The sequence below is a fragment of the Vulpes lagopus genome, chromosome 3, assembly GCF_018345385.1.
Source record: "Vulpes lagopus strain Blue_001 chromosome 3, ASM1834538v1, whole genome shotgun sequence".
NCBI lineage: Eukaryota > Metazoa > Chordata > Mammalia > Carnivora > Canidae > Vulpes > Vulpes lagopus.
The window spans coordinates 49059027-49077870 of NC_054826.1; the positions used below are offsets into that span (position 1 = coordinate 49059027).

General features: G+C 39.1%; 2 protein-coding genes across 5 annotated transcripts in view; both read left to right on the forward strand.

Annotated features, from left to right (window-relative positions):
* CREBRF (CREB3 regulatory factor) overlaps positions 1 to 6794 on the forward strand; it is a 59783-nt gene extending 52989 nt beyond the window's left edge. For all 4 annotated transcript variants that reach the window (XM_041748160.1, XM_041748161.1, XM_041748162.1 and 1 more), the window contains exon 9: positions 3440 to 6794. In XM_041748160.1, coding sequence (XP_041604094.1) covers positions 3440 to 3555 — 116 coding nt within the window. In that variant the 3' untranslated portion in view covers positions 3556 to 6794. The remainder of the gene's footprint in view (positions 1 to 3439) is intronic.
* A 7349-nt stretch (positions 6795 to 14143) lies between these two features.
* The window catches only part of BNIP1 (BCL2 interacting protein 1), a 37816-nt gene continuing 33115 nt past the window's right edge, over positions 14144 to 18844 (forward strand). The window contains 2 exon segments of the mRNA XM_041749211.1: positions 14144 to 14362; positions 16536 to 16628. Of these exon segments, the coding sequence (XP_041605145.1) occupies positions 14279 to 14362; positions 16536 to 16628 (177 nt within the window). The 5' untranslated portion in view covers positions 14144 to 14278.

Consider the following 18844-nt stretch of genomic DNA (forward strand, 5'->3'; position numbering starts at 1 on the left):
AGAAATACTTAAAATTTTCCAGAAGGTCGACATTATTATTTTTCTAGTTTTGTTATTAATTTCTCTTTTTTGTGATGTATTTAAGAGTTTTTCTTTTTTAGTTATCTAACATGATTACATTTATTTACATTTGTTATGTTTATTACAACCTAATTGTTCTCTGGGCATTTGAAAAGTAGACATATTTTCTGTTTGTGTTAAGACTGCATACTATGTTCCATCAGGTAATCTTAATTAGGTCTTGTTTTCCTTTTTTATTTTTGTAGGTGTACATTTACTCTAAGATTGAGAAAGGTCCTCGCTAATGTGTATCAGTTTTTTCTCATATTTTCTGTGGTTTTGCTTGAATAGGATTCCTTACTGCTAGATCTTCATTATAGATTATAATCTTTATCATTATGAAGCATAGCTTTTTCTCTGAATTCAATCCTGTCTGATATTACAATCATGAATGCAGCTTTATTATTATTTATATTTGCTTAGTATACCTTTGCCTACCCTTTAATTTTCAGTTTTTCTGAATACTTTATATTAGATACATCTCTTTAAAAATATTTAAGTTAAAATTTATTTTGATAAGTATAGCATCAAATTCACTTTGAGATTTTTACACATAGCATAGAGTTAGATTTTATTTATTAGACTGGAAATCTTTCTTTAATAGGTGAACTTAGGTCATTTTTATTTATTGATTCATATTTAATTTTAGTTTTGTCATCAAAAGATCTGTTAGGCTTTGTTCATATGGCTTTTTCCTTTATGAAAATTGATTCATTATTATAGTTTCAGTTTTATATGTTTTCTCTGATAATTCATAAGCTCTGTATTTTTGTCTTGTGAGATGAAATTTTAACTATAGCATAACATGTATATTTCATTTTTTCCTCTTAACTTTTCATTTAAGATTTCAGTCCTAGGGTAGCCTGGATGGCTCAGCAGTTTAGCGCCGCCTTCAGCCCAGGGCGTGATCCTGGAGACCTGGGGTTGAGTCCCACATCAGGCTCCCTGCATGGAGCCTGCTTCTCCCTCTACCTTCTCATATTTGGACAAATACAAGAAGAGTTGGTGTCTCTGCATCTCTTTCTCTCTCTGTGTCTCTCATGAATAAATGAATGAATGAATGAATGAATGAATAAATAAATAAATAAATAAATAAATAAATAAATAAATAAATAATATTTTTTAAAAATTTCAGTTCTATAAGAAAAGTAGAAATGGCACATGAACATCTGCTTATGATTAAACTAAATTCCCAGTTGTTAATATTTTGCTACATTTGCTTTATTTTTGTCTCTAAATTTTTTATTCCTATTTGAAGGTAACTTCTACCAAATCCTTCATCCCCAACTATTTCAGCACGTATTTCTCAAGAACAAGGATATTTTCTTTCTTAGGCATAATACCAGTATCACACTCAAGTACTTCAATACTGTTATAATATCTATATTGAGTCCATATTTAAACTTCTCCAGTTGTCTCAGTAATGTCCTTTATAGCCTTTGTTTGTTTGTTAAGGATCATTGCATTATTTATATCTTTTTGTCTCCTTTAATCTAGATCAGTCTCCCAGCATATTTTTTTCCATGAAAAATTCAGGTAGTTGATCTTGTAAAATTTCCCAACATCTGGAGTTGTTTGTTTCCTCCTGACTAAATACAGTTAAATTTTCTTGCCAAGAATCATGGGTGATTATCCTCCTCATTCCATCAATCAAGAGGTACATATATCAGTTTGTCCCACTATTGGTCATGCTATGTTTATTTATTTATGTATGTATGTTCGGTTTTCTAACATATAACACCCAGTGCTCATCCCATCAAGTACCCTCCTCAGTGCCCGTCACCCAGTTACCTCATCCCCCCCACCTGCCTCCCCTTCCATTACCCTTTGTTAGTTTCCCAGAGTTAGGAGTCTCTCATGTTTTGTCACCCTCTAGTTTTTCCCACTCATTTTTCCTCCTTTCCCCTATAATCCTTTTCACTATTTCTTATATTCCCCATGTGAGTGAAACCATATGATGATTGTCCTTCTCTGACTGACTGACTTCACTCAGCATAATACCCTCCAGTTCCATCCATGTCGAAGCAGATGGTGGGTATTCGTCCTTTCTGATGGCTAATATTCCATTGAATATATAGACCACATCTTTATCCATTTATCTGTCGAAGGACATCGAGGCTCCTTCCACAGTTTGGCTGTTGTGGACATTGCTGCTATAAACATTGGGGTGCAGGTGCCCCAGCATTTCACTGCATCTGAATCTTGGGGTAAATACCCAGTAGTGCAATTGCTGGGTCATAGGGTAGCTTTATTTTTAACTCTTTGAGGAACCTCCACACAGTTTTCCAGAGTGGCTGTACCAGTTCACATTCCCACCAACAGTGCATCCTCTCCAACATTTGTTGTTTCCTGTCTTGTTCATTTTCGCCATTCTCACTGGTGTGAGATTGTATCTTACTGTGGTTTTGATTTGTATTTCTCTGGTGGCAAGTGTTGCGGAGCATTTTCTTATGTGCTTGTTGGCTGTGTCTATGTCTTTCTCTGTGAAATTTCTGTTCATGCCTTCTTCCCATTTCATGACAGGATTGTTTCTTGGGTGTTAAGTTTCATAAGTTCTTTATAGGTCATGCTACGTTTAATGACATGGTTGAGGTAGTGTCAGTTCTCTGTTTTTTACAGTATCTTGTGACTTCTTCCTATGAGCCATGCCTAAATCTTTTTCTATTTCTATCTCATTTTAATCATTTTTTTGTCATTACTTTTAAAACATGCTTATACTAGCTCTGTTATTTGACATACTGATTTAAAGTATCTTTTGACCTCAGCTGTAGAAGATGAGGAAGATAAAAATGAAAAACTCAACATACTTAAACTGTCTCCCACCTTTTTCCCCCTTCTCTTCCAACTTTATTCATTCATTTTTCTTTAAAATGAAGAAAAAGAAATACAAATTTATTCCAGTAGTTATAAAAATGACTGAAAAAAATTTTTTTAAATGACTGAATACATCCTTCAGGCCAGTGTTTTCAGTTGTGTGGGTAAAGCCCACTCATGAGACATACAGAGGCTAGAGCAGTTGGAAGAGACTGACACAACAGGGCAAACATGGTCAGTTGGGGAACAGTGCTTGTTGTGACAGTGTGGAGTTTGGGTTTGGACTATTATTTGGACTTTACTACTTACCGTCTGCCCCCTTTTAAAATATTGATTTACCATTCTTCATTCTTGGTTTGACCTTTCTAATCTAATGGGGCTAGAATGAATTTCTGGGTTGCAGTAGCGAGCAGCTGAGCACTTGGCTGGGACCAGTATCAAGCTGGGGTCTGTCCGTCCCCCCCCCCCCCCCGCACCCCCCACTCCTAGATCTGCCTACTCCTCACCTTCTCTTTAAGCCCTCTCCATTTCTGTGCCTAAGTGTGCCTTATTTCTTTTTCTTCAGGTCTCCCAGTTGCTGGGCAAACCTCAGAATTTGTTAACCAAGTGTTAGAGAAGACCGCAGAAGGCAATCCCACTGGAGGCCTTGTAGGACTAAGGATACCAACATCAAAAGTGTAATCAGCCTCATTGGACCACTGGTCAGAAATGTCTGTGTTTGTCACGTTATTCATTGTAAATTTTCATTCTGTTTTGCATGTCAGTTTAGCATTATGTAAACATTTACAATTAGGTTACATTGTTTTAAAAACTAAGTAGCATAAGTGAAGCATGATCCAAAATACTTGATTATTGCATTTTCAGAGCATAAACCATAGTTAAAACTGCTACTGGCATCAGAATTGAAACTCACATTTAAGTAAATGTTTAGATACAGATTGCAAAAATCTGTTAAAGTAAAACATTTGGGAGGAGCGAAGATATTAATAAATGCCAAATTGTGGCAGGTTTATGCTCTGAACCACACAAAAAAATTGAGGAAGCATTTTTTTAAACAGTCAGATTGTTTTTAGAGTTACTACTTTTGTTCTGATTTTCCACAACCATTAATCTCACTTGTACATGGCACAACCCAGCATTCACACCCATGTGCCATATTAGAAGTTCATTTTCAGAGCTCAATATGGTATATATAAGTATATATATAAATATATATATATATATAATGTCTGTGCAAGTAAGAAAAAAAGCATATTCTTTGTGCCTTGTATTTTGGGGAAACTATAAAACTGGTAATATTTTGTATGATGAAAACCCTAATGAGGAAACACAGGATATATAGATGGAAAAATTATGGGGTTTAAATGTTTTTTTGTTCCAACTCTTTTTCAAATTTTTTGAATGTATATAGGACTATGTTGAAATGTAGATATATGCCACAGAGTCTGTGTATTGTATAAAAAACAAAACAAAAAACAAACAAAAAAAAGATGGCTCTAGAAAACTCCTATTTCGGTACTTGACCGGAAGAAGACAAATACTTGCACATTATTGCGATTGTTTTATTTTTTGTACCAAAGACAAATGCAACTGATATGGCAAACTGCCAGTCTAAGTAAAGTTTTGCACAGCTTACATGATACTGTATGAATGTATGAAAAAAAAAGGAGAAAAAAAAGAAAAATGAAAAGGTCAGGGTTAGGGATCTTACTGAACTGTGAATTTTATTTCTGTTTGGGTCCAATTATCTACAGAAGGAGCATCCACACACACAAATATTATTTTGCTGTTCCTCTAGTTCGCTTCCATAGTAGATAAGTTGGTGGCCATTTAGATGTCTGTAAGTCTTTTTATTTCTGCACTTATTGTAGGAAATTTTAATATATTTCATTTTAGTAAGCTATTGGTGAAATAGTTTTTGACCTTGAAAATTAAAAAAGTTTATTTAGCTTATTGTAGTATACTTCCACCAAACAACCAAAATACAGATTATTTTTATTGTATTATGTATATATATATATGTAAAGAAAGAAAAAAGCTAAAAATATCTAATTCTTTAGTTGCCACTTTTCCAATTGATGTATTATTGTGCATGTAATATTTTCAAAGATGAACACAAGCTTAAAACAAAAACAATTTATAGATTTTTATATTTTTGTACAGGTATTTTCAAATTAGCTTCTTCAAACTTACATGTGACTTATTCTTCTTCTATAATTTCTAGAACTGAGAAATATTAACACATTTAGTTTTTAGGTGCTCTTTTTTGCTCACATAAAACAGCTTCATTAGTCAGTGTTTTAACTGTGTTACAGCTTTACCTCTTGATGAGAAATTTCTTGTGTCAAGGCAGCATTATAAACCTTCCCCACAGGTCTTTCCATTCTGTCTCTCTTACTGTTAGATTCTCAAATCTTGTGTTTTGAACTCTGAAAACTGGTGGCTTAAAAACTATACTTTAAAAAAGATCCTATCTAGCCAGAAAAAAATACCAAAAATTTCAGCTGCTGGGAAAGTATCTATTTCTCCAACTGTTTCTCCATTACCCCCTGGAGAATTTATTCCTTAATTATATTTTGTCTTTATAGTGTGTTTCCTTTTCTTCTACTTTATCCCCTCTCCCCCCAACCCCCATTTGTAAGCCATAGCATATGAAGCTATTGCTTATAAAGTTTGATTCTAAAACACACAGTAACAACTGAACAATGTTTGCTTATATGCTTCTTTGACATCATGAAAAGGAAACTCCAAGGATTGTCTTAACACCTTAGCTAAACTGTGATGCACAAGATTTTCTTGTGCTTGATGGAAATGTACCTAGTTAGTACATTTATGCTAAACAGATGATAAGCTCAGAGCTAGTGGTTTAAAAGAATGTAAGCTCATTGTTTAAAGTTTTTCTTTTTTAGATGGGAGAAGTCAAAGCACAGGCTTATAACTTGGAAGTATATGAAGTTTTGACAGAGTGTGTTTAGTAAAATGAAACATGTTCCAAAATGTGGCAGTTTTGCAATCAGGTGAAAATCACTTCATGATAGAGATTCAGCTGATGAGGTTTATAAAATTGCCCCTTTCTAGCTGCTGTGTTAGGAATTCTGGTTTTTGATACTTTTTTCCTGTCTGCAAACCAGAATTTGATTTTTTGGTCTTGCATTTCAAAAAAAAAAAAAAAAAAAGACTTTGAATCTGTTTAGTAGATTCCATATCCTTGCATTTCAGTGTTTTATATGTACTACTTAAGTTAAATAGTTAAAAGCTTTTAAATAGTTGAGCTTTTTAATGTTGACACTTTATTTTGTACCTATTTATATATGTATGTATATCTTAGAAAAGCACTTTGTTAAAAAAAAAAATTGCATTTTATATGATTCCTGCCATTTGCTGCTAAATCTGGGCTGGTCAGAATGCTGCAGCGATACTTGATCTAAATAAAAACCTGGCAGTAAAATGTAGAGTGAAAGTTAAATCCTCTTGCTGTTTTAACTTTATCATAAAGATGACATAGGCAAGCTGTGCAGCTTTACATTTTAACCAGGGGACTCTGTGGCATTTAAAACCGTCTAGAAATGGTTGTACTTTAATGCCAGTAATAATCTGCTTCCTCTATTGTCATTAAAATATACTCGTTTAGTGTATCACACAAACAAATCTTATAAGGGTAACATAAAAACCCCAACAATTGTACATGTTCTGTTTTTGAAAATTGTGGCATGTATTTTTGGGTGAAGATCATTAGAGAAGAGTTCTCTAAAGGTTTTCTGTGTTCATACATGGTATACAGATAGCTCATAATGAAGTCCAGAATCTTACTTTAAGTAAAGGCATTGTGAATTCACCTCAAATAAACCCATTGTTCCAAAAGCAATTATAAACTTTGACTCTAGTACTACTATGATTTAAAAAAAAAAAACAAAAAACAAAACAAAAAAACGTTCTTCCTCATTTCAGATACACTGGATTCTTTATAGAGTTTGTCTCCATATGAAAGCATGCTGTCCAGTTGTTCTTGTTAAGATCTTGTCTGAGTTTTGAATTGGGTGCCACACTTTTTCAGTCAATATGATTGCTTGTTCTACTGTACCATGTATGATTCTTGTCCTTTCCTATATCCTTCATGACAGATTATGATGTGGCTTTATATTGTGCCTTACTTGTACATTTAAACTTAACGTCTTCATTCCCTTCCACTTCCTAAATCTTTCACTTTGACCTTTTTGGTAAGAGAATCAGAGCAATTATAAAAACATCATGAAGGATTTCAGATGGGTATGGTTTCCAATTCCCTCTCTTTATAGTTATTTTATATTTGTATGAAAGACCAGTTTTGAATGGTCTTTAAATATGAGAGGGAAAGACTAGCAGTAATTTCACTACATCCCTTGTTTCTGACTTTCATGAATTTGTCCTACATCTTCTTTCTGATGCTTGACTTGATTTGCTCCTTAGCAATAGTCTGCATTTAAAGAAAGGTGTGTTCAGTTCATCAGCTTGAAATTGACTATTTCATCTTTCCAGAATTTTTTAGGAGAAGAATACCCGTTTTGTTTGTTTTATAAAACAGATGACAAGTCTCTTTAAAAGAAACAGAAGTACAGTACTTTTGAAATACAATGCTGTTAGTTTGGATTTCTTTTTTTATATATAATATTCATACAATTATCTGATGTTTGCCTTCATTAATAAAGCTGTTAGTTTATTCACCAAAATGTCAAGAATGGATGTGCTTTTCTTTATTCCATACATTTAAAAATATTTTAGCTGCTAAGATTTAGTTAACTTTCTAAGAAACAAATTCAAGTTGCCTTCAGCAGGAATTAACAAAAGCTTATGTTCCCTTTCTTTATATAGTCTTCCTACAATTCTGTTCAAGTATTTTCTAATTAATTATGTAAGAGAATGTTAGCATCTCTCCAAATCTTGAAACTTGAATTTTGAGAATGCATTGAATTATGCTTTCAGTGTTAAAGTAAAAGGTTTCAATTATCCTTCTAGTGAAGTCTATTGTGGAATACCATTTCCCATGGAACTGAGGCCATTTCCACAACTTTGCACAGAATTGCAGTCTTGTTCTTCCCTTGGATCATGATAAATAAGTCTCACACAGTGCCGTAATACTTGTGGATTCTTTTGTAATCTTTGTAATCTTAATAAGGGCATTATGAGAAGATGACTCCATGTTTTTTTAATATTTCAAACACATTGGGATGTAACAATGAATGTCAACTGTAGGAATGGTTGTTTCGTTTTAAGGAATAAGCATGTTGGGGAAAGATGATGAAAATGTACTACTGACAGTTTTACACTTCCATAGGCAAGCGGGATTATGTGTTGAAGCATAATCCTCATGCTTAGTAAACTGACCGAAAATTGTAGAAATTACACCTAGGAACTGAATTATGCCAAATTGCCATTTTCTTTAGAAAAGAGAGGTTAGAGTGTAGTAGGGAGTAGAACCTTAAAACTACTTCCAAATAGTACTTTGGAATTGAAGACTTGGTAACTAGTGAAGAACATCAGAGTTGGGTATTTCAGTGTGCCAAGTTTGGGTGAACTAGGTTTGCCTCTTTCATAACAATGTAAACACAATGGTGTAGTTAATTAAATTCTGGGTGGATGGGAGCGGGACTGATTACTGTGTCTTGCCCTTCACCCTTTGTTTTTTTCAGAACCAAATAACAGAAATGTGTATGTGTGTACTGTATCTGCCTTTCCACCACATTTTTATGACACTGTATTCCACTGCCTGCTTTTTTTTTTTTTTTTACTTTCTTTCCCTAGGATTTGTCCAATAATTAGCATTTGTGATTAACAGTGATATTAGGGCTGACCGCACATAAGTCACAAGAGAAGAGTGGAAGGGCAAGAATTCAGAGCATTTGTTCATACAATGTGGCAACCTCTTTTGCATAGTGGCGTAGGATCCTGTTTGTAATGCTATCATAAATATTCTGTAGTTTTGTTTCCCCATTCCCCCAACTGGAGCTATGAAACTTTTTATTGGATTCAGTCTTGTCTTTTGTCTAGAGAGAATTTTATCTTGTTGACGCATGAGCTGTTTAAAAATTATTCTATTAAATGTTGGTTAATAGTTGTGCAGTTTTTCTTTTCAGAAGAAAAGGCAATTCAAATGTTGCCTTTGTTTTCTGTCACCTTCCAACCCCTCAGCACTTCTAGTCAGATACAGATTCATCAGTGTATGCAACATCCTTTGTAATTTAAAATAAAAAAAAATATGAAAAGGTTTTGAATTGTTTGCCTCATGTTTTCGCCCTTCCTTTCTCTGTTGCTTTTCTATCACTTCCAAGGGTAACCATCTGCTCCTCTGCAAGATAACCCACTGCAAAGAAATTCCAGACTAAAAACAACAGTGAACTGTGGGTTGTGCTGCCCCTTTCTTGGTGTAGGGCACAAAGAGCTAAAATTTTGGACATTTGGGGCTGATTTTCAGTACTCTGGTGAAATGTAGCTATTATGGAGAATTACTTGTTGGTGAAAACATTTGCATTCTTCATAGTTCGGAGCACAGTTTCGTTTACAAGTATTTTTTCCTTTGATTCTTTGGGCAGGCAAGGGAAACTGTTTTGAGTCTCTCCTGACTTTAAACACTTGTATATGTTTAGTAATTCAAAGTAAGCTAGGAGATAGTCTGGGCATATACACAGAGATTTAATTAATTAATTAATTAAAAATTTTTTTATATTTTTAAAAGATTTTATTTATTCATGAGAGACGCAGAGAGGCAGAGACATAGGCAGAGGGAGAAGCAGGCTCCTTGCAGGGAGCCTATGTGAGACTTGATCAAGGACCCTGGGATCACACCCTGAGCCAAAGGCAGATGCCCAACTGCTGAGCTACCCAGGCGTGCCCAGAGTCTTTTTTTTAAAAGGCCTTATTTATTTGAGAGTGAGAAAGCAAGTATGAGCAGGGGGAGGGGCAAAGGGAGAGGGAGAAGCAGACTCCCCAACTGAGCAGGGAGCCTGACACTGTGGATGGGTGGATCCCAGGACCCTGGGATCATGACCTGAGCCGAAGGCAGATGCTTAACTGACTGACCCATCCAGGCATTCTAGGTACCTTATTGCTGAGATACTTCAAGGACACAGATACCACAGGGCATGCTAGAGAAGAATTGACAGGCTTGTGTTCATGACATCAGGACTCTTGAAGGAGTTCTTTTTGCTTCATTGGAGTGACATTGGGGCTGTCAGATAGCAAAGTGGAGATGGCCTCTCATGGACTTGACCTCCATCCCAACCACTCCTCACAGGAGCCTCTGTCGTGGTCTGGGAACTTTTAAGGAGCTGAGTGAGCCGGGTCAGTATAGTCCTCAGGAAACATTTTGTGGGTAGCACCTGGTTAAATGGGTCATTCAGTTGTCCCTCCTCACTCATAGTGATTGCAGAACCAGAAGAGCTCTTTAGATAGAAAGACAAAGTTGGAAAATACTTTAATACCCCAGCTGAAGGGGTTAGAATAAGAAAAGGTTGTTAGAAGGCTAGGGTGGCTGGCATTTGTTAGATCCCTGCTAGGTGCTTTCCTGTCAGGTTAATTCTGCTCTCAGTGGCACAGTGCAGTGGGGGGTCATGTTCATTTTACAAAAGAGAATAAACTCAGATAAGGGACTCACCTCAGACCCAACTTATAGCCCCAATTCAAACTCCAGTCTGCTCTTGCACTCAGACAATTTATACTTTTAAAGGACCAGGCCAGGTCACAGGCAATACTTGAATATTTGATAGGAGGGAGGTAATGGGACTAGAATCTGAAAACCAGAACTAAAGCTGAAACCTACCAGATGTAGTTACGAAAAGCTAGTCTCAGGACCTGTGGGTCAAGGTGATAGAAGCAAAATAACATTGGCAGGAGTCAGTGATTCAGAGTGTGGGTCACCACATTGTACATCTATCCTTCAAAGATGGCCTCTAGTTTAAGGGCTTAAAATTGGGTCTCTGTTAGAAGGGAGCATGTTGGAGGGTGGAACAAAAAAGGGAGCTATGTTTTCTTAATTGCCTCATGGAGACTGTCAGTTGCATAGGAATTTCCAGCAAGAAGCCAGATGTGAAAGGGCCCCGAGGTCATGTGTCCTAAATAGAGAGCTGCTGAGGATCCAAAACTTTTCAGTGACCTGAAAAATGTCAGTTTCCTTAAAAGATTTTAATCTTAAAACATCACCAGGAATTAACTTAAAAATGTACAGGGTCTAGATAAAACTTTAACATGAAGGACACAGAAGACTTGAACAACTGGAAAGAAAGACCCAAGTTCTTGAACTTGAGCAGCAAGCAACATGATGCTATCAGCCCTCAAAATTAAAAATTTAATACTAGGGATCCCTGGGTGGCGCAGCGGTTTAGCCCCTGCCTTTGGCCCAGGGCGTGATCCTGGAGACCCGGGATCGAATCCCACGTCTGGCTCCCAGTGCATGGAGCCCGCTTCTCCCTCTGCCTGTGTCTCTGCCTCTCTCTCTCTCTCTCTCTCTCTCTCTCTCTGTGTGACTATCATAAATAAATAAAAATTAAAAAAATAATACTATCTCAAAACATACCAATAAGGTTAAAAAACAAAATACTTAAGTTTTCTAGGGGAAAAATATAACGGAGGAGAAAAAGATTGGGCATTTAATTGAAACACATTAAAACACATAAAAAAACTATAAAATTGTCATTTTGGTGTGTAAATAGGACAATAGAACAGAAGGTCTAGAAATAGATTCGAACATTAAGAATTATGGTAAATGTAGCATCCAGAACCAGTGAGAAAAAGATGGATTCTTCAGAAAACAGTGTTGGAACAACTGGGAAACTGGAGAAAGGAACGTTGGCTCTGTATCTCATACCATAAGCCAATATATATATATATCTCAAAATGCGTAAATGAACAAATGGCAGAAATGGGAGCAATTCATTTAAAACCTGTGGGGTGGGGGTGAGGAGGCCTTTCTAACTTGGATCCTAAATCCAGGAGTCATAATTGAAGACTGATAAATTCTATGTGAAACAAAAAATTCAAAAACTTCTTTAAGGCCAAAACCATCATAAGCCAAGTCAAATTCTATAGACTACATAAAAAGCTCATCTCTAAAGGCTAATCCTCCTAAAATATAAAGAGCTCCTGGAAACTGGTATGAAAAAGAACAACCACCTGATAGAGAAATGAGCAAAGTAAATACAAATAGCACTCAATTTCATTCATGTAAGAGAAAAGTGAATTAAAGAATGGTATTTTTTACCCAGTCAAATTGGCAAAGGGGCACCTGAGTGGCTCAGTCAGTTAAGCATCGGCTCAGGTCATGATCTTAGGGTCCTGGGATTGTGCCCAGGATAGGGCTCCCTGCTCAGCGGGGAGTTGGCTTCTCCCTCTGCTCATGTGCACTCTCTCACACAAAAATAAAAGTTCTTTTAAAAATTGGCAAAAATCCTAGTATTTAACACACCATGTTGGCAAGGCCGTGGGAAAGCAGGCATTCGTAGCACATTGTTGTGGGAGTGTAAATTGATATAACCTCTCTGAAGAGCAATTTGGTAATACGTATCTAAATTTTAAATGCACATATCAAAAAAAATAATAATAAAATGCACATATCCGGAAATCCCTGGGTGGCCCAGCGGTTTGGCACCTGCCTTCGGCCCAGGGCATGATCCTAGAGTCCCGGGATCAAGTCCCACGTCGGGCTCCCTGCATGGATCCTGCTTCTCCCTCTGCCTGTGTCTCTCATTAATAAATAAAATCTTTAAAAAATAAATAAATAAAATGCACATATCCTTTGACTAGCACTTCCATTTTGCACTGCGCAAGTCATCCTGTGCCTATTTCTTCATGTATAAAATGGATAATTTTACCTCATAGGGTTGTTATGAGAGTTAAATTAGATGACACACATTAAGAACTTAGTACAAAGTGCCTGGCACATAGGAAGTGCTCCAAAAAATGTCAGTAATGTCATAGCAGCTAATGCACATTGAGTTCTTAAACACATGACTACACTGTGCTTGGTGCTTTTCATGTACTACCTCATTTAATCCTCCAACTCTGTGACTCTACCAGTTAGCCTCAGAATTCTGAGGGGCAGAGCTGTGAAGTGGGTCGTCCAGCAGGATTCAAGCAGGGTTGACTCTAAGGCCTGCAATACATTGCCTATTAGGTGCAGTGGGGTGATGAACGCCTTAACGGATGGTGTGTGGAGCAGTGGAGAAACACAGATAGGCAAGCACATAGCCCCCTGTGTACGACACTATACCCAAGGGGCCATATTTGGTTTTTGAGGGAAGACGCGGCTTTTAGTGAAGGCTCTGCCACTTTTAAGTTGTGTAACTTTGGGGCAGGGACGTTCAGTTTTGATTTGTTTCGCTTTGATCTACTCTTGGTCCATCTACTGATCTGTAAAACTGGGGTATTACCTATTTCAAGTCTGGTTGAAGGATTAAGAGAAAAACACAGCTAGGCGTTCAGGTCTTAACAATTTATGCTTGCTGATGTGAACAGAAGCACATGGGGTGGGAGCAAGAGGGGGAAAGCATTCTAAGAAAAGGGAACCGCACATTCCAAAGCTACAGATCCAAAAACAGCTTGAGGAATCCAGGAGAGCGATGGAGTGAGGTGGCTCATGGCCTTGGACTAGTTGATAATCAAGGCAGGAGCCACTGTTCGTTGAGGGTCTGCTCTTAATTATTTCCATCAAAACCACTCCAGCAAGGTAGGTTTAATAAATCCAACTGTACACAAAAGGAACGTGCCAGGAGCTACAGAAGAGGTGTAGGTGGGGAAGTGACTTGATCAGTTGTGATTTTAGAACCCTTGGACCGTGTGCTGGAAGAGACCTGTCTTGAATTCCACACGTTAAGAGCAGTAATAACATTTACCATCTTTTCATTTGCCCCACAATTATATTCACTGTACCACACATATGAAAAATATAAGGAAATTTGAAGAGATACAAACAATTGTTAATTCCACCTTCCAGAGACATCCCAATTGATACTTTCCTTTTTTCTTCTCTCTCCCTCTCTGCAAAAAAATATGTAGTCATTAGAATGCCTTTTAGGTAAAAGATGGGGAGAGGCCAATGTTAAAACGCTCTCTATACTCCCTCTCTTCTTCTTTCTTGTTTTCTTTTTTTTTTTTCAATTTTTTATTGGAGTTCAATTTGCCAACATCTAGCATAACCCCCAGTGCTCATCCCATCCAGTGCCCCCCTCAGTGCCCGTCGCCCAGTCACCCCCACCCCCGCCCACCTCCCCTTCCACCACCGCACCAGAGGCGAGTCCTCCGGCCTCCTCGCCTCGACCCTCGCTCGCCTCAGGTTGGTCCCTAGAGGGCGCTGCCGAAAGCCCCGACGCGGAAGGAAGGTGACGCAAAAACGAGTTTAATTTGGGCCCCGCCGCTGCCCGTAGCCGGCGTCCTCAACATGGCGGCTCCCCAAGATGTCCACGTCCGTATCTGTAACCAAGAGATCGTCAGGTTCGACCTGGAGGTGAAGGCGCTCATCCAGGTACTAATTCCCGGGACGGCTGCCGGGCCCTGTAGCCCTGAACCCAGGCTCCACTGGCCTCCTGTGAGCTCTGCGGTCTCAAGTCTGGGAGGTCGCTGGTCCCGCCCCACGGCCCGCTACCCCCTGGCGGCCCCCTCTGGTCCCGTCTCCTGGGCCGTTGGCGTTGATCCTCCCTCCGCGTGCTGTTGTCTTGCCCTCTGAACGCTCCCGCGTCCCCTCGTCCTTGGCCAGGCTTCCGGTCTGTGGCCACACGGGTCGCTCCCGCACACTTGTCGACTCGGACGACCTGTCGCCCCGACGGGCCCCGCCTTCTCACGCCTCCCTCCTGCGCTTGTTGGCGCCCCGAGGGCCGCGAGCCCCGCCCTCCCCTGGCCGCCGCCCGGGCGGAGGTGCCCCAGGGCACCAAGGGCCCCCTCGTGCGGGAGGCCCCCGGCAACCTAGATTGTAGCTGCGACTTTGTAAATGAGGAAAAAGGCTAAAATGCCAAGGCCTGAATCAGAAGGCAGGGGGTGGCAAGACTGCGACCGGACAGGGAAAGTCAGCCTAGACGAGGGACTTAGGGGGTCTCTGAAACTTGGTTTAACAGAGGGGGTACCGGACACTCCTTGCCTTGAGCCACTTAAGGGTAGAAGGCAGCAGAGCAATAACCGCTTGGCCTAGGCAAGAGTTAGGAAAGTAGAAATGGTTCCTTGAATTTAGCAAAAAGAAACCAAGAGTTTTAAACTCTTTATTAGTAGTTTTATTTTTTTTAAGGTTTTATTTATTTATTCATGACAGACACAGAGAGAGAGAGAGAGGAGAGAGAGAGATACGGGCAGAGGGAGAAGCAGGCTCCTTGGGGGGAGCCCGACGCGGGACTCGAGCCTGGGTCTCCCTGGGCCCAGGGCAGGCGCTAAATCGCTGAGCCACCCAGGGATCCCCTAAACCTTGGCTTTAGGCAAGTCATTTCCTCCGTTTCCAAAAATGTTGCTAAGCATTAGATGTAGACTCAGATTTTGCAACTAGCTGTGGCAAAAAGCGAAGGAAAGTAGGACTCTCCATGGAGACCAGATGCAGAATAAACCATAGTGCTTTATCGTGGTACAAGGAAGTGTGATTTAATGAGTAAGCCAGAGAACAGATGAGAAAACTTGATGCAAACTGTTAAACTTCTTCAACTACGCTTATTCATACACATTGCAAAACTTCTGGGCTGACTTTAAGAAAATAAATTTAGGGGATCCCTGGGTGGCGCAGCGGTTTGGCGCCTGCCTTTGACCCAGGGCGCGATCCTGGAGACCCGGGATCGAATCCCACGTCGGGCTCCCGGTGCATGGAGCCTGTTTCTCCCTCTGCCTGTGTCTCTGCCTCTCTCTCTCTCTCTGTGACTATCATAAATAAATAAAAATTAAAAAAAAAATAAAATAAATTTAGGATTCCTATAAAAAGATTGCCTTTTCACATAATCTAAATTGCTTAAGCCCTTCTGTACTCTCTACTATTGGGGTTCTCATGATATACCTAGATATACTGTGCTCTTAGTGTGTTCCAGCTCCTTTGCAACATACTTTGCATACGTACGTGGTCTATGTGGTAGGTAATGTGATGAGAAAAGTGAGGCACAGAGAACTCGAGTGACTTTTTGTTATCCAGCCAATAAATTGGTGCAGCTGGAGTTTGCATCTACATATTTTGGCTCTAGAGCCTGCTCTAAAATCTGACCCCAGTAATTTTGAATGTCCAGAAACAAATTCTAATCTACCCTTGAACAGGTCTGTAAACACTGTGATTTGTAATAGATGATTGAAGTTAACCTTGCCATATGATGCCAGGAATTGAGCATCCTGATTTTCAAGTTGTATCACTTTTGGATGTCCATTCTTGTTGGACATATGATCTGCTTTAAGCCTTTTATACTGACTAGGTGGCATTTTGTTAAACTTTAGGAACTAATAGGACAGTTGTGTTTCTTTTTATGCTTTTATAGTACCTGCTCAAAATTAAAGAGGTTATGAGAGAAATGTAAATGATAATGTTTTTGCTCGTGTTGCAGAGGTAAACAGCAAAGATCAGGATGAATTACAGACAGTAGGCCAGCCTAGTGGTGGTTCAAGCCAACTCCCCCTGTACAGGTGGTTTCATTTCATGTCATTTGCCTCAAGAAAGGCCCCTTCACCTCTTCACTGTCTCCTAGGATATTCGAGATTGTTCAGGACCATTAAGTGCACTTACTGAACTGAATACTAAAGTGAAGGAGAAGTTTCAGCAGTTGCGGCACAGAATACAGGTGAGTAGCTGTAGAAATGAGATGGGGAGAATGGGTGACAATGAGGAGGCTCTATCCTGGGAGTAACCTCTGCTTGAGAGCTGTCCAGGTTCTTTAGTAAATGTTTTGACAGTGAGGGTAACTGTACTAACATGCTCTCAAGATAAAAGTGAGGGGGATCCCTGGGTGGCGCAGCTGTTTGGCGCCTGCCTTTGGCCCAGGGTGCGATCCTGGAGACCCGGGATCGAACCCATGTCGGGCTCCCGGTGCATGGAGCCTGCTTCTCCCTCTGCCTGTGTCTCTGCCTCTCTCTCTCTCTGTGACTATCATAAATAAATAAAAATTAAAAAAAAAAAAAAAAAAGATAAAAGTGAGGAACTTTTGAATGTATCACCAGTGTCTCCTGGATTTTTTTTTTCATGCTATGCTTTGCCTAGTCTCTTCCTGTTTCTGAGGTCTCTAGTCACTTCATATGCACATATAACACTCCTGAATCCAACTGTGGTATAGGTGCTATCTCAAAAACCACTGGAGTGAGAAGTACCCATTTGTATAGCCTGTTTCTGCTGCTGTGCCCTAGTGAGAATGAGATGGGTGCATGGATCTGCCCATCACTGGGTGGGTCCTGGGGCACCCCATCTCAACTGCTTATGATACTAGGATTTAAAGACCAGATGCCAACCAACAGCCCTATTTGTTGCTTAACAGAAGATGGTCTCTTTCAAAGCTGGAAGAAAAACTGGCCATTTGGACCCCCTGAGAAGTAGTATGTCTGTGTCCCATGTGTTGCCTTTCTAAGGGATTTTCAAGGGCAATTGTGAAAATAAGCAGTTCTTGTCATAGAAGTTCACTTTAGAATTTTAGCAATATCACTGAACCTAGCTGATCTTTTTGCCTCCATCTCTAGCACTGATTTAATCATTTAATTTTTTGAAAGGCTATTACGTTCATATATTACGTATTTATCATATCTATGTGTGTAAATATGGGCGCATAGTGAAAAGTCTCACGTACCAGTCTTATTGTGTTTCCCTCCTCCACACAAGTAACCACCTTTGTTACTTACGTATCTTTCTGTGGTATATATACTCAGATAATAGAAAAAATAAATATATTTTCCTATTTCCAATTTCTCATCTAAAAGGTAGCACACAAAACACCACTTTTTAAAACTTAATATCTATTGGAAATGCTTCCATATCAGTATTTCTTTTTAAGATTTTATTTATTTATTCATGAGAGACACAGGGAGAGAGGTAGAGACACAGGCAGAGAGAGAAGCAGGCTCCATGCAGGGAGCCCAATGTGGGACTTGATCCCGGGACTCCAGGATCAGGCCCTGGGCTGAAGGTGGTGCTAAACTGCTGAGCCACCTGGGCTGCTCCCATTTCAGTATTAGAGAGTTTCCTCATTCTTTTTTTATAGCCATAATTTTTTTTTTAGCCAGTTCTTTTTTTTTTTTAAATTTTTTTTATTTATTTATGATAGTCATAGAGAGAGGGAGAGAGAGAGGCAGAGACATAGGCAGAGGGAGAAGCAGGCTCCATGCACCAGGAGCCCGACGTGGGATTCGATCCCGGGTCTCCAGGATCGCGCCCTGGGCCAAAGGCAGGCGCTAAACCGCTGCGCCACCCAGGGATCCCCTTTTTTAGCCAGTTCTGTATCAAAGGGCATTTTATTTGGATTGCTTCTCTGCTTTTTGACTTTTTTATTTTTTTATTTTTTTTTTGCTTTGCTTTTTAAAGCTAATGTATTCCCTAAAAGGTCTTTCTTCAACTCCCATGACTTCAACTCTCCAACCACACCCACCACCTTAAGTATTTACATGTTCTTTTTGTTTAAGTATCTAGGTGCTGACTCGGTGTTTATTTCCTTCACTAATTGAAATTACTCCACTGATATATTTACATATTAGGTCCCTCTCTCCCAATCATCACCTCCTTGAGCACCAGAATATCCCTGACACCAATTAAGGACCTAAAAACACATAATTAGTGAATGAATAACCCCATCCCAGTTTTAATCTGCATTTCCTTAACATTTATACCAGGAAATGTATACAAGATTTCTTTTTGATGTTTTTAGCTCTTTACGTGAATGACTTCTTTGTGTATTTACAACGAGATTGTGTGGTACTTAGAGACTTGACTATGTATAAATACCTGTGTAAATGTCTTTGTGTATGTGGTGCTCCAACTGGAATTTGAGAACTATTTTACCTCTTTCTTTTCTTTTGA